The 15,296-nt window shown below is 42.5% G+C and overlaps 1 protein-coding gene across 1 annotated transcript in view; it reads left to right on the top strand.

Annotated features, from left to right (window-relative positions):
* The window catches only part of ppfibp2b (PPFIA binding protein 2b), a 91,117-nt gene that overhangs the window by 10,537 nt on the left and 65,284 nt on the right, over positions 1–15,296 (top strand). Inside the window, 1 exon segment of the mRNA XM_084554940.1 lies at positions 15,079–15,175. Within this exon segment, the coding sequence (XP_084411066.1) occupies positions 15,094–15,175 (82 nt within the window). The 5' untranslated portion in view covers positions 15,079–15,093.

Below are 15,296 nucleotides of genomic sequence, written 5' to 3'. Positions count from 1 at the left end.
GGATGACTGGACTTGGAGTCCAGTCATCCTTGTTTTTTTGGAGATTCCTAAAGAAGGTTTTACCAAGTAGCTTCTTCAGTTTTAAAGGACTGATGGGGAGCTGGGGTTCCTATTGATGATCCTTTTTAAAGCCCAGCTCCCCACCAGATCTTTAGGACTGAAGACTTGGATGGATGAGTGGCGAAATGTCTCGATGTTTTCCACTTTTTTGGATATGACCTGAATGACCGAGAACCTTCTCACACACAGCCTATCCGTGGCTTAAAGTAAATACTAAAACCTGAAGCAGTCAAAGTTCTTAGACAAATTGTAGACGCCTTGTGGCTGCACTGTGGAACCCCATCTGGAAAAATACATTCGGATGTTGAGGAAGTAATTTATTTGCGCCACAAATGCATTCTAATGTTTTCTAACTTGTCAGCCATGTCTTGTTTTACATAATCTCCTTGTGCACTGAAGTCCTAGTCTTAATCTCAGTTTTGCTGACAGTCAGGTCGGCCGGTTGAAGAGCTCATCAGGGAGATGAACCGGTCAGAACTTGCTGCGTACAGGAGACTGACATTGTGTTCTGGCCTGACAAATGCACTGCTGCATCTGTATGTGTGGACATGTGTGACAAGGCCAGGCAACGTCTCTTGTCACAGTAAATTTTACTCTTTGTCGTCACACACACACACAAGCGCTCGTCACCGCGTGTCGTGTAAGACGTAACTGACGCTCATTTGCTGCTGAGCTCGTGTGGTGGAGGAGGGATGAAGGAATTTTTTTTTAGGGCTCCACACTAACTTTTTTTCACTAGGAGCTAGCAAATTTAAGGATTTAAGGTTCTTTGTGTATATATAGGTCTGTTTTTATTTATTTTATTCAGTTTAAGGACAGCATGCCCTTATGTTAATCCTTTTAAAGAAAAAAGAAAAGATGGGCGCACCAGATTTAGCAGAAGCTAATTTCCATCTGTAGTCCATAAAACATAAAACATAAAATAGACACCGCATAAAAACAAAATGCATACAAGATAACCTTATATACACGCTCAACCTAGAGCTAAACAATGAGTACAAGTACCAGCACTCAATACCACACAGCATATACATGAGATAAAACAACATGGGTCAGCAATCTACCTGCATGTTGTACCTGAGTATATTTAAATTACGATTAAAATGTTTCATTTAAAAAAATAAATAAATAAAAATTAAGTGGGACATAAGTGCATTTGTTGTTCTCCTATAAAGTGCTAATGCCCAAAGTGCAATGCTCATATAAAGTGCTATAGCAAGTGCAAAGAGCGGACCATCTTGACAGTCTTACATTAGCTTTTAAATACCAACAATAAGAGAGGAATAAATATCAGCAATGGTTTCTCCCTCCTTCCTTTGTCAGTTCTTCCTTATGATTCCTTGCTCGTGTTCTGACTGCGGTGCTTTTTGTTCATCTCACATTAAAGTGAACTACAATTATTTTCTGTAGCATGAAGCTGGACCGGAGTCTCTCCGTTGGGAGCCGATTTGATTTGTGCCAATCAAATCATTTGGACGTTTACAACGAAGTGGCTGCTGTCAGAGAAATGCAAAAGACACTGATGGCGAAATTATCTTTAGAGGATGAACAATTAACGGCGATTAAGGCATTTGTCGAGACTGCCTTCCTTGCTTCGACTTTGTTCCTCCTAATTAGTCGCAGGACTATCCAATTGGGTGCAGAGGTATATATTTTTTATATTTTTTGCTCTGTATCAGTTGAAAAACATCCCATAATGAAATCCAAATGGAGTGTTGCCAGACTCATAATCTGATAAGGCTAGGCTAGATCCTTGTGCGTCTCCTGGGATTTGGTTTTCCTCTTTCTTTATTGTGCACGTGGCTCCTTGTGTCTGTGCAACTCTTAAGATTGAAGGATCTGGTTTTGACGAATGCAAAATGATTTCTAGAAAAACATGTCTCGAAATAATGCCCTGAAATAGAAATTGGTCTCAGGCCTAATGACTTTAGTTAAGAGCTAAATCGGGCAAAGAGTTTACAGTAGAAACCTGATACCTTTGAATAAAACGTTTGAATTTAATGCTTTAAAAACTACAAGTGGAAGAAACAGAAAGATTTGTGAAAGAAAAAGAAAAGGAGAGGGAGAGAGGAGGAGAGAGGTGGATTTTCAGGCAGAACTAAAGGACACTACAGAGAGCATCCTCATCTTAAATGTCAGTGGTCCTGTCGCATTGATGATAATTGGTGAGGAATCTGGTGTTTCTCGTTGGCCTGGCTCCACACACACACACACACACACACAACACAAACGAAAATACACACACACACACAAAGAGAGAGAGAGAAAGAGAGGTGTGTGTATGTGTGAGTTTACCGTTCCTCCTCATTTGGTTTAGCCTGTTTGGATTAGTGTCACCAGCTAGAGGCCAGACCTAAGCCCCCCAGGCCCTGCTGTCACACAGGGTAAATACAACAGTGTGTGTTTTGTGTGTGTTGTGTCTGTGTGTGTGTGTGTTTAGGGGTAATGTTTAACCCTTCCTCTCATCCGTACAGATTCACATTCATTCAGGCATTTCCGGTTCTCGTCCCAGTATCTGGCCCCCGGTTGAAGGTTGTTGGTGATACCCGGAATTTCAAAACGTACATGTCGGGATTCAAGATTTCCCGCCTCCAAACAATGACAGCAGAGTTCTTTAAGGTGTTTAAGGCCACATTCAGACCTTGGATTAACATCTGACCGCATTACAGGTGTCACACCCGTGTCTCCACGTGCGTCCCCAGCCACCACTTGAGATCTAATCGCAGTTCAGCAGGTTTATTGTGTGCGCCATGACTTGAGGCGATGATGCGTATTTTGGAACAAGCTGTGAATTGTTTCTTTCTTTCTCATTGAAATCACACGACTTAAGCTGTTATTTATTTATTGTTCACAAAGGTGAGATTATAACTCAAACCTTGAAGTCTATCAGACACAAAGTAATTCCAAATTCCTGTGCTGTTTGATGTAGTGACAGAAAAATCTCTGGTATTAAAGGTATAGAAGTCATTACTGAGGAATGTGTTTTCTTGTACTTGTACTACCCCAACTGATGCAATGAGTAGCTTCTCATTTCTTAAACAACCATGTCTAAAGACACGTCCTGTGGTCGTGGAAAAGATGTTAGTCTGTTTGAGAAGGGTCAAATCATTGGCATGCATCAAGCAGAGAAAACATCTAAGGAGATTGTAGAAACTACTAAAACTGGGTTAAGAACTGTCCAAGGCATTATTAAAAACTGGAAGGATAGTGGGGAATCATGGCATCAGGGTAAGAAGAGAGGCAGATGAAGTGATGCACCCATCATGCCTAGTGTCTACTGTACAAGCCTGTGGGGGCAGTGCTATGATCTGGGGTTGCTGCAGTTGCTCAGGTCTAGGTTCAGCAACATTATGTGTCCAAAGAATGAGGTCAGCTGACTACCTGAATATACTGAATGACCAGGTTATTCCATCAATGGTTTTTTTTGGGATTCAATAGGCTCAAATTGTGAAAGAGTGGTTCAGGGAGCATGAGACATCATTTTCACACATGGATTGGCCACCACAGAGTCCAGACCTTAACCCCATTGAGAATCTTTGGGATGTGCTGGAGAAGGCTTTGTGCAGTGGTCAGACTCTCCCATCATCAATACAAGATCTTGGTGAAAAATGAATGTAACACTGGATGGAAATAAATCTGGTGACATTGAAGAAGATTATTGAAACAATGATACAGAGAATGTGTGCTGTAATCAAAGCTAAAGGCGAAATGTTAGTGTGTGTCACCTTTTTTTTTTTTTGGCCAGGCAGTGTATAAAACAGAAAAACAGCATATCCTCTCCTTTTACAATCTCTCAGTTATGAGAAAAGGTGAAATATCCTAAAGAACTATCAGCCAACGCTCTATTTTTCTCCATTCTTTTAATATTTCATATCCATTCCAGTGCTGCTTCATTTTGAGCAAAGAGGAGGTATCGATAAAAGAGAAAATCTCGTGTTTGAGAAACTCTAGATGCTACCAATTTACTGTATTTGTGCCAATATTAAAGGTGTGCTCTCCCACCCCTATGCTCCTGTTTATCACGGAGTGTTAACTTTAGACAGGTTTACAGAGGAAGAAAGAGAACAGATGAGATGTACGAGGAGAAAAAAAAATAAATAAAAGAATTCCATCTGCAGTTTGTTCTCTAATTTGCGTAACAGGAACAGAAGGTTGGGAAGATTTTTCCAGCGTGTTCACATATATTTTCCGACTCTGGACAAGACAGTTTGGATGTGCATATATTTCATGTGCAAATCATAAATCTGCTCAAAAACAAAGTAGTTACGCAAGTGTAGCACGCTGCAGCGATTCCAAGTACAACTTTGTCGCTAAGAAGTTCAGGTTAGGTTATCCGAGCTTACCATGCAAATTCAATTCAAATTAGCTCATGAACATACTGTTACTTGCAGCATATAGCAGTATTTCATTCAGTTCAATCCATTTTGATTTTATTTATATCGTGTCGTCTCAAGACACTTTACAGAAGTAGAAGATAAAGCTGATGCATGTAACATGAAAAAGTATAAATCATCCCGTATACTTTTCACTTTTTCTCTTCCGCCTCCAGAGCCGCTCTGCCTCCGAGAAACATTTGTAGAACAAAAGCCAACAAGCTGCACTGAATTAGCTGTCACAACAGTATATTCCCGGCTGGCTGAATGAATGGTTGGGCTGACACTGGACAAATTAACGTCAAAATGAATGTCTCTGCAGATATATATATGTGTGTGTGTTTGTGTGTGTGTGTCCATCCTCCTCTGATTACAGTAAGCCTGCGTGATGATTAGCAATAAGCTACGATAACAGCCCGGAGGCTAAGTGTCGTGCATCAATCCGCTCAGTGTCAGCTCGTATCAGCTGCTCTTTGCCTTTTTGTTTTGAGGGAGCTCTGCCTCGTGGGGGAAATCTCTTTACTGCCGTCTCTTTTATACTTTATCTTGTCTTCACTTTTCGGCTCCTCATCTCTGCCGTTCTGTCTCGGCTTATCTGGCTCTTTCTGGCAGTCAGTGCATTAAGTTGAGTGAGTGAGTGATTGGTATTACTTGGTACTTTAACCGTTACCAGATCCAGCGGCCCTCAATTTAAAGTGAGCTATAGGTTTGGGAGCTAAACTGCATGTGGCAGATTGTTGGGACGTCAGTGAGCAACACATATTGTCTTGATGTTTCATCTTTAGTCTTTAAGGGAAAGCATGAGTAAACCTCCACCACACCAGCGCTCAGAAAGTCTTATATAAGCATCTGTTTTATAGATGCTTGTATTATTAATGTGTTCTCTCCTTGTGTGTTTTGGAGGCTGTTTCTGGAGCAGAGCTAAACAAACATAGTACTACATTGTTTGTAGTTTTCTTTTTATTGTTTTTAGTTAAATGCCAGGATCGAGGAGAGCCCAGAAATGATCCAGCAGTTAAACCAGTTTTTATCTCGAATCTCACACTGAGAAGGCTGCTGTGAGCATCCATCATGTGATTTCTCCACTGTATGATTCGCTGTATGATACTGTGTGACTCCTTGCTGAAGCTGCTCAATGATTCATTTTGAATTTAAATATTTTTTTAAATGTAAAGCCGTGACACCCGAAGTCCATGTTCGGCCATTTGCCATTTTCGGGCTTTCTGTGAGCAACTGTTAGCCTAGTTTTTCAGGGTGCTGCAGGCTGAGTTGCTAATAGCAGCTCCTCCTAGCTCCCTAGCCTCCTAGCTAATAGTAACTCTTCCTTGCTTCCTAGCCTCCCAGCTAATATCAGCTCCTTCTAGCTTCCTAGCCTCCCACCTAATATCAGCTCTTCCTTGCTTCCTAGCCTCCCAGCTAATATCAGCTCTTCCTCGCTTCCTAGCCTCCTAGCTAACAGCAGCTCCTCCTAGATTCCTAGCCTCCCAGCTAACTGCAGCTCCTCTTAGCTTCCTAGCCTCCCAGCTAATATCCGCTCCTACTAGCTTCCTAGACTCCTAGCTAATAGTAGCTCCTCCTAGCTGTTCAGCTTCTTCGCTTATAGTAGCTCCTCCTAGCATCTTAGCCTCCCAGCTAATAATATCTCCTCCTAGTTTCCTAGCCTCCCAGCTAATGGTAGCTCTCCTTAGCATCCTTGCCTCCCAGCTAACTGTAGCTATTTCTAGCTTCCTAGCCTCTCAGCTAATCGTAGCTATTTCTAGCTTCCTAGCCTCCAAGCTAATCGTAGCTCTTCCTAGCTTCGTAGCCTCCAAGCTAATCGTAGCTCTTCTTAGCTTCCTAGTCTCCCAGCTTATAGTAGCTCTTCCTAGCTTCCTAGTCTCCCAGCTGACAGTAGCTCTTCATAGTTTCCTAGCCTCCCAGCTAATAGTAGCTCCTCCTAGCTTCCTAGCCTCAGTGTGCCATGTCTATAGCAGCCCCTCCCTCTTTGCACACCTATATTCTAGGTTAAACTGGAGGTCATTCGTTACCATTTCTTTTGTCTATCGAAACTGTCGGCACAAAGAACCTCTCAGAGTTTTCTCTCACAGCTTTAATCTATTGATCTTAGCCGTTGGTGCCCTTGAGCAAGTTGTTACAGCGATGATAACTACAGTCAGGCTGCTCTGCAGCTGACATTACAAGAATGTGGATGTACTGGATACCTGCCAGGTGTGAGTAGACTGAAATAACAGTGATCCTGTAAACTCTCCTTCATGGGGGCTGCTGCAGGCCTAGAAGTGTACGCTCTACATTCATCAGGGGGATGATGAAATTCCTTCAGGCTAGTGTAATTTAATAACCGTGTGAAATGACTGAGGAAGCCAGCTGACAAATTAAATAAGCAATAAAATATCAATCAATCAATCAGTCTTTATTTATACAGCGCTTTAAAAACAACACAGTTGGCCAAAGTGCTGTACACAGACATGAGAACAGATGAAACACGTAGAAGAATTAGAAACAAAGTTAAAATCATAAAACATTAAAAACAATAAGAACTAACATCTCAAACTGAGTCAAAAGCCAAAGAGAAAAAAATGCGTTTTAAGAGAGGATTTAAAAAGAAGAATTGAGTCGGCCTGCCTGAGGTACAAAAGCAGGTCGTTCCACAGTTTGTGGGCAGCGACTGAAAAGGTGTGGTCACCTCTCAACGTCCTCTTTGTCTTAGGGACGACCAACAATGACGGATCAGCCGACCCGAGAGGGCGTACAACAGGAGCAGGTCGGACAGATACCGTGGAGCGAGGCCATGAACACATTCAAAAACAAATAAAAGAATTTTAAAATGAATCTGGAAAAACGAACCAGGAGAGCCAATGAATTGCCGCCAAAATTGGGGTAATGTGTTCTTGTATTTTTGGTTCCAGTTAAAAGTCGAGCAGCAGCCTTCTGAACCAGCTGTAGTCGAGAAAGTCGAGAAAGTGACGTCTGGCTAATCGCAAAAAAAGTGCATCGCAATAGTCTAAACGAGTTGTGATAAAAGCATGGATTCAAATTTCAAAGTGATGCAGAGAAAGAAATGGTTTCACTTTGGCTCAGGTGGAAAAAACTGAACTCAACCACTGATTTAATCTGTGCATTAAATTTCAGATCGCTGTCGAGTCTTACACCAAGGTTTGTTGGTGTCGGTGTCAAATGTTGATTTAAAGGCCCCAGATCAGCATGGACCTTGGATGCATCACGAGGCCCAAACAGCATGACCTCAGTCATGTATTGCCAGTCATGCCTTGATTTCTGCAAAGCACTCTAGCAATCTGTTTGTTTGAGTGGCACTTAAATTTGACTGTCATCAGTGTAAAAATGAAATGCAATGCCATGTTTGCGGAGAACTGATCCAAGAGGATGCAAGTAGAAGGAAAACAGAAGAGGGCCAAGTATAGAGCCTTGGGGCATTCCCGACCTGAGAGGTGCTGTATAAGACTCAGTCAATGATGCTGGCATTAAGACTCCTAATATGTTGGATGGTTAATATTTTCTCTTTCTGAATTGATACTTTCTCATTTTTAGGATTCAGCTGCAGCTCATAAAATATTCCTGAGACGAAAATCATAAATTAGTTTGAAGGGTTGGACATGAATGATTATTTTATGAAAGTATATGTATGGAGCAAGACGGCCAGGCTAGTAAAAAGTCAGGCCAGGTCGTGTTAATGCCTAAAAGAATTGCAGTTTTATAGGGGAAAAAGGCTTAGTCCCATGTGAAAGGAAATTTATTTTATGGCTATGTACCCTCTTATATACAGATCCGGCATAACATTACATAACATCACTGACGGGTGAAGTGAATAACATTGACCATCTTGTGACAATTCAGTGTTCTGCTGGGAAACTTCTGGACCTGGCATTCATTGGTGTGGATGTTACTTAGACATGTAGCACCCACCTAGACCAGACCAAACAATGTTTATAACAGCGGGAACTTTTATTTTTAAAGGAGACAGATTTAAAGGGAAAATTTAAAGGCTGGATGTTCACACTGCAGACTTTGTTACCCTCATGATGATCATTGACTGGAAGTCATGTGTTGTTTTCTGTTATGGTTCATTACCCTCACACCGAAGGCAAAATGGATTACCGTAGAAATGAGAACAGAAGTCAACTGGACTGACCAGAGAGTGTAACACAGAGCAGAGGCTAGTAGAGAGGAATCAGATAATACAGAAAGCGAGAGGGAGAGCAGGAAACAGATCCACGTTTCAAGGAGAGAACCGAGCTGAATCAAATGCACTTTAGCCGCACTAAATAGGACAAATAAGAGCAGAGCAGTTCAGCTCGAGGAGCGGTGCAGCACTACGAGGCACATTAAGCTATGTATTCTTGCCCCTGCAGCAGCCATGCATCAGCCACGGTTCATAGATCACGCCGACTTGGCTCTGAGATGGTGACTTTTTATATCCGTCCTTTCTCTTGTGCATCAAGGCTGGTGGTGGAGCCTGTGGCGAAATCCTCACTCTAAATAAAAACAAATAGATACTTCTTACTGTGTTGACAAAGCAGATACTTGACTATATTATCAAGTTGCCAGTGGAAGCAGAGGTGTTTAAAGTTGTCTCTGCAACAAGGAAAGATGTAGCACGCCATTAGGATCTATGTGAAGTACAGGACAATAGATACCTGTTCATGCAACTGAACGGTCCCGCAACCAATCAGAGCCATTTTATTGTAGACAAAATCGACCCCACGCTGCTCAGATGATACGTAATGACTACGCTGCTGTTCCTCTTCTGTCCATCACCACATGAATCCGCGATTTGATTGGCCCAGCAGACCTTTGCTGGTGCATAATCAGTTCCCAACGGAGAGACCCCAGTCTAACTGCACCCCACAAGATTTTAGCGACTATGGGAAGTAGTCCAAATACTGACAATATTGCTCTCTCGTTTGTTTGAGGAAGCTAAGGAAGTAAACTTCTGGCTAAGATGCTCGCTCTTAGCGGCTGTGCTGCAGCGGTGGACTGTTTCATTTTTGGCAAGCGCGCAACTTACCAATGTCCGTTGTCCTTGGTTTGTCCAGTAGCTCTTCCTGTTCCCCCTTTTGAATGATAAACACAGACTACTGCCTCCTGCTGGTGTGAAGCTTTATTTCCTTTCACCCCAGGCGCTCGACATACGCTGTGTGCTAGCTGGACGTTGGCTATAGTTGTTGTAGTGTAACTCAAAAACTGGTAGTTTTGTTTTTTGATGCTGTGCAAGAATATTGTAACGTCAACTAACATCTTGCAAACAGTGTAATATTTAGAACCTCACTTTGGGTCAGTTTGCCAAAATGCATGTTGGAAGTCGTAGTTAACTTAAAGTTTTGGCTTATTTCAGTTATGTACAGCTTTCCTTGCACAAGAAGCGGCTATAACTGGGAAAGGGTGTAAATGCTGTGTTGGTATGTTCCATGCAAATCAACACATTTATGTCTTAGATGACGTTAGCCAGTCTGTTAGCCGCCCTAGCTCCACCTGGCTTTTATTAATCAAGACAAAAGAGGCTTTTTATTTTTACACAGCTGTTAAACTCATGTGCATTTTCTTCATCAGACTTTGAAATCACAGTCTGAGTTAAGTCCTGTCCAGAAATGAGAAGCTCCGGCCAACACAAACACACGAACACAGTCGGAGAATTCAATTTGATTGCTTGTTTTATGCTGAGGCTTGATTATATTCTTTTGTTCCTGCACAATTACTTTGTCTTGGCATGCTCCTTTGCATTCCTCCTCCTTCTTCTTTTGTTTTCAAATGTACAAATTGCACGAGGTTTACTACTATTGTTTGGATAAGAGAACCAAAACACCCAGCAGGTCCAGCCGCCCTCAGCAGCGAGAGGATAATCAGGATAACAGTGGGCTGTGCAGCGCGATTGTGGCTCGTAAAAATTGCACACGTGCATTAGTTTAAACTGCGGTGGTTTCTCAGCTTGTTGATCTACAAAGCAGCAGGAGGAGTAATGAAAGTGAGTGTTTGGGTGATAGGAATGTACTGCATGAGGCCTGTGATTGTCCTGATAGTGCTCGTCACAAAGCTGATAGCATCACAGCCACTAGGCTAAAGGAGAGTAAGATAGCCGTACTGAGCTGTGAGCTGTCTCCACCCGTCCTACCTCTTCTGGCCTGGATGTGATAAGAGGACGAGGTTAGTGTGAAGGCGGAGACGTGGTGTTTTTGTTTTCTGCTGGAACGGATTTCTGGATATGATTGTATTCAGGCACCTAGCAGATGTTTAGATCTTTATCTCATGGCACATTCATAGATTACAGGGCTGGATAAAGGTGCTGATTGACTGAGTGAACTACTCAAACACCTGAGTTAAAGTCTAGCACTAGCAGATACCGTTTATTGTGTTGTGGGAGGCATTTTCTGTCTGAGTGAGAACAAGGCAATAGTATGGATTTGCTGCAGGGTGGATTTGAAGCCTTGCCCACATAAAATTTCTCTCCTGGAACTTTTTTCAAGGAACTAAAAGGTTCCTTCAAACCGCTGGTTGTCCGTGTTTCTACTGCAATCTGCAAACCGGTTCCACTCCTGTCCAGTAGGTGACAGAAATGCAGAAGACCATACGTCAACCATAACGCAACAACATGGGGGAGATTCAAACCGTGCTGCTTTTTATTGTAATTTACTCCTCTGGTAATTGAATCATTGAGCCGACACTCAAAAAGAAAAGATAAGATAATCCTTTAATTTATCCCACAGTGGGGAAAGTGGATGCCTGAAAGGCTATACTCAAAGTAAACAGACTGATTGTGAGATAAAAAGCTACTTGACCAATGACAAATTGTACTTTCTGCAGGCTTCACCCCCAAAAGTTCCGGTACTGAAATGTTCTACTCTCAAGCTGGGGCCTATTTTATTGTGCAAAACTTCCTTTAGACCCTGGTCCTTGCAGAGCAAACAAACCATGTCAAAGTTCCTGGTCTCATGGGAAAGTTCCTGCAGTGGATGTGCAACAAAATACGTTTTGAAAACACAAAAAGACATGGACAGATGGTTTGGTGCAGCAGCTGCAGTAATACAGGCGCTGTATCGAGCTGTGGATAGTGACCGAAAGAATGGCATCGCGGTTGCAAACGGCTGAAATGAGATTCCTCCGAAGCGTGGCTGGGCTCAGCCTTAAAGATGGGTTGAGGAGCTCGGACATTCGGAGGGAGCTCGGTGTAGAATCGCTGCTCCTTCGCATTGAAAGGGACCAGCTGAGGTCGTTTGGGCACCTGATAAAATTTAGAATTTAGTTGCAGGACATCTGTAAGCATAGACAAAGAGGTCAGACATGTCTTAAAGTCCAGACTAAAACACAACTCCAAAGTTTTCAAAATATCTGAGTCAGGATTCCTAAAACATGTGTGGACACTAGGTCCAAATGTAGGAAACGTTAGGAGCTTTAAAACTGATGTTGTGTCTGCTGTGTTACTGTAGTCTCAGTACGCAGGTTACCCAGCTGCAAGTGAGTTTGTATTGGGTGAGGAGGCCGAGCCCTCGTGCACTCTTCAGAATCAGTAAAGTCATGGTAGAGTCATGGTTGACCTGCTTTCTTAGATGACTGGTTTATATTGATTGATTCATGAAACTGGAATTTCACAAATGTAAGTAGGCGCTGTTCAAAAAAAGAAAAACTAAAATAAAATGATTGTTTGCAGCCGTAGAGATTATGTGGACGGTGTCGACACTCAGCCAGGCGTAGCTGCAAGAAACAGGTCACATGGCGTCATGTTGGACAAACTAGTTTTTCTGGAGTTCGTCCGCCTTCTTCTTAGGAAAAAAGAAAAAGGTGTGTCGTGTTTTCTAACAACCGAATGTGCACGCACCGGTGAAATGATTTAACTTCAGGAGATGATCTGCAGCTGCGACACAGTAAGTGCTGAGTGTAGAAATGTAAACATCTTTGATATGTCTTATAGTAAAAGTGAAGAGGAGTAATCCATCCAAGATCACGAGGACACGCCGAGAACCTCGCGTGACATTTTTTTTCCCACAGAGCAGCGGTACAGTCTCTTAAGTTGTCGAGACAGTGGACGGGATTGTTGCTCTTTGCGGTTTGTCTCGTCAGCTTTGTCCTGGAAGCGGACAGTAATCTCTGTATCAGCAGCTTCACACGCGTTCAGTCTCGCCATAAATCTGTACATTTCTCTACGCGCACACACTCTTCAGCCTGCATCCGGGACAAAGGCGACGCTGTCCCGTTGAGGTCAACCGTTGTCACGGTGCTGCTGAACAGAGTCGGTTCTGTCACGGTGTCTGAATGGTGCCGTCACCCTCGGGCTCAGTAAGATTAATATAATCACCCGGCTTTCCTTAAACACACACGGCTGGAGGATGAGTCCAGTGTCTGCACGTTACTGTAACTTCATTGACTGTGTTTTATGCAGATTGTCAGCCGTCCTGACGAAGTGGGAGTTTTTTTATTCTCTCGAGGCTTCGGTAGATTACATCACCGTCCTTCCTCTTGATTTGTTGACGTCTGTTTGCCCGTGAGTCGGCGTGACAGCCTGACAGAGGGATGAGGGTTAGGCAAAGAAGGGAAGGAGGGAGGGGAGAGGGAGGGGAGAGGGAAAATGGCAGTGGGTGAGAGTCAGTCCTGCCTCAAGGGATTAAAAAAAAGAAATGTGTGTATTTGTGGTCATTTCTGTGTAATTTGCTCCTTATGTAGTTGTTCTTGAAGACAAATTTGCATTATGTGGGTTATATCCATATCTATAACATAAAGAAATAAACTGTCTGGGACTCAAAAAGTAACTTAAACTCAGATTAACCCTCCCAAACGGACAGAAACATGTAATGTACAGTCAGCGTGCAGAATATTTATACCTGCCTCATGTCAGTCAGAACAGGCCGCTGGTTAAAAACCTTTGACAATACGTTGCATGTTTCTGGTGTTTCCTGCAGATTCGAACACTCCACCTATGCACAGACAATTTTAAGGAGCCTCAATGCAAAACAAAATAAATAAATAAATACAACTCATGGTCTTTTTTTAACTCCAGCAAAAGTCTAGCTCAGATAATTCAAGGTTCATTGTAAAGTTTGCAGGTGATTCGGTTGTTGTCAGCCTCCTGCGGGGCCAGGAAGAATGCCACGGCCCTGTGAGGGACAGTTTCACTGAATGGTGGCAATAATTCATGCTTATAAGTAAACGTCAGTAAAACTAAAGAAATGCTGAAACTAAAAAAATCCACGTCCCAAAACCAGCTTTCATTAATGGTACAGCTGTGGAGATTGAACAATTATATGGGCGCCATCTCAGATGACCAACCTTTGAGGCCTATATCTGCAGAAAAGCCAACCAGAGACTGTTCCTTTTTAAGGAAGCTGAGGGATTTTAATGTAAAACTGTTTTATTTATCCTTTATTGAGTCGATCCTAACTGTTGCGGTGATTTGCTGGAACCTCAGTATCGCTAATAAAAATTGTCTGGGGAGTATTGTCAAACAAAATCACTGGCACTAGCCTACAGCAGCTTTATCAAGCAAGAGCCGTTCAGAGGGCAAAGGTCATCCCACATCACCCTCTGTATGCTGAGTTTCGACTTTTGCCATCTGAAAAGAGGTGTACCTTGCCTAAGAGAATTAAACAGATACTCAGATCATTTGTTCTCTCAGCGGTTGGGTTTCTAAAGAAGCTTTAGGTACGTCCTTTCACTGTAGGCTACATATATTGTCATGATAACTCACCTGGTGACATTTATTATCTATATCTATGTTTCTGTGTATTGTACTTTCCTGTTTTATGGTATGAATTTGGTTGTCGACTGCTGTTGCAAATCAAATTGCGTCAATAAACACTTTCTAATCTAATCTAATCTAGTTTTCGTTAAGGCTTCACCCACAGAACTTTTCTACGTCAGGTTTTATTCTTGTGACAGCATCTACCTTTTAGTTTCTTGCATTTATTTTTTTATTTTTGGTCAAACCTGCATGTTTATATCGCTGTTTTTTTATTGCCTGTGCCTTTCTACACAGTGAAGTTGCATAGAAAGTTGCACTGCATGTCAATACAGTTGGGAGGAAAAAAATCTTCTTCGGTTCTATTTCCTGCAGATTTAATGCTCCACGGCAGCAGAACCACTTTGTCAACACCGTTCCTACAGTGATTAAACGCACACATCTGATCACATCATTTTATTTAACATCAGCTTGAAGAAATACTGTCCATGTAAACGTCGCATTTGTGTGGATCAATAACCACATTCTGACGCGCAAAGTTATTTTATTGTCATTTCTATTACACACAATAGAAATAAAAACGATTTAAATAGGACTGTAATCACCTGCAGCATGGGACAGCAGATGTATCCCCGCCGTCCTGAAACAACAAAGCCACTGCTGTGAATATCAAACACTCAAAGCTCATAGAAAGTTGCAGAACAAATGAGATGCATTAACTTTATTAGATTAGAGCGCCCACATGTCCATTCCTGCTGGGCGAGACGTCCCCGTGCAGGATAGGACCGTGCACAGAGCCGATCCCTCGCCATCATCCCAGTCATTTCCATCCCCAGATATCTCACTCACGCTCCCGTGTGAATCTTTGTTTTGTTCGTTTGTTTATTTTCAGTGTGATCTCTTACCGCAGCAGCAGCAGCAGCCGTAACATTAAGTCACTAAAAAAACATTTTTTTCTCCCGTCAGAACACCTGAGATCTGATGCTTCCCGCCGTCACCATGGAAACGGAGGCGAGTCACATGCTGGAGGCAGCGCTGGAGCAGATGGATGACATCATCGCAGGTAAAGGGCAGCAGGTGTCGTCCTCTGTGGCGTTATTAGATTAGTGGGTTTGTTTGTTTTTTTACATGAACAAGTCAGCTGGTTTCTTCTTAACTTGGTGTCAGTATTGGAGTTTTAAAAT

The sequence above is a fragment of the Chelon labrosus genome (genome assembly GCF_963514085.1).
Source record: "Chelon labrosus genome assembly, chromosome: 11".
Taxonomy (NCBI): Eukaryota; Metazoa; Chordata; class Actinopteri; order Mugiliformes; family Mugilidae; genus Chelon; species Chelon labrosus.
The sequence above is the reverse complement of the archived record's forward strand: the minus strand, read 5'-3'. Positions and strand labels throughout refer to the sequence as shown.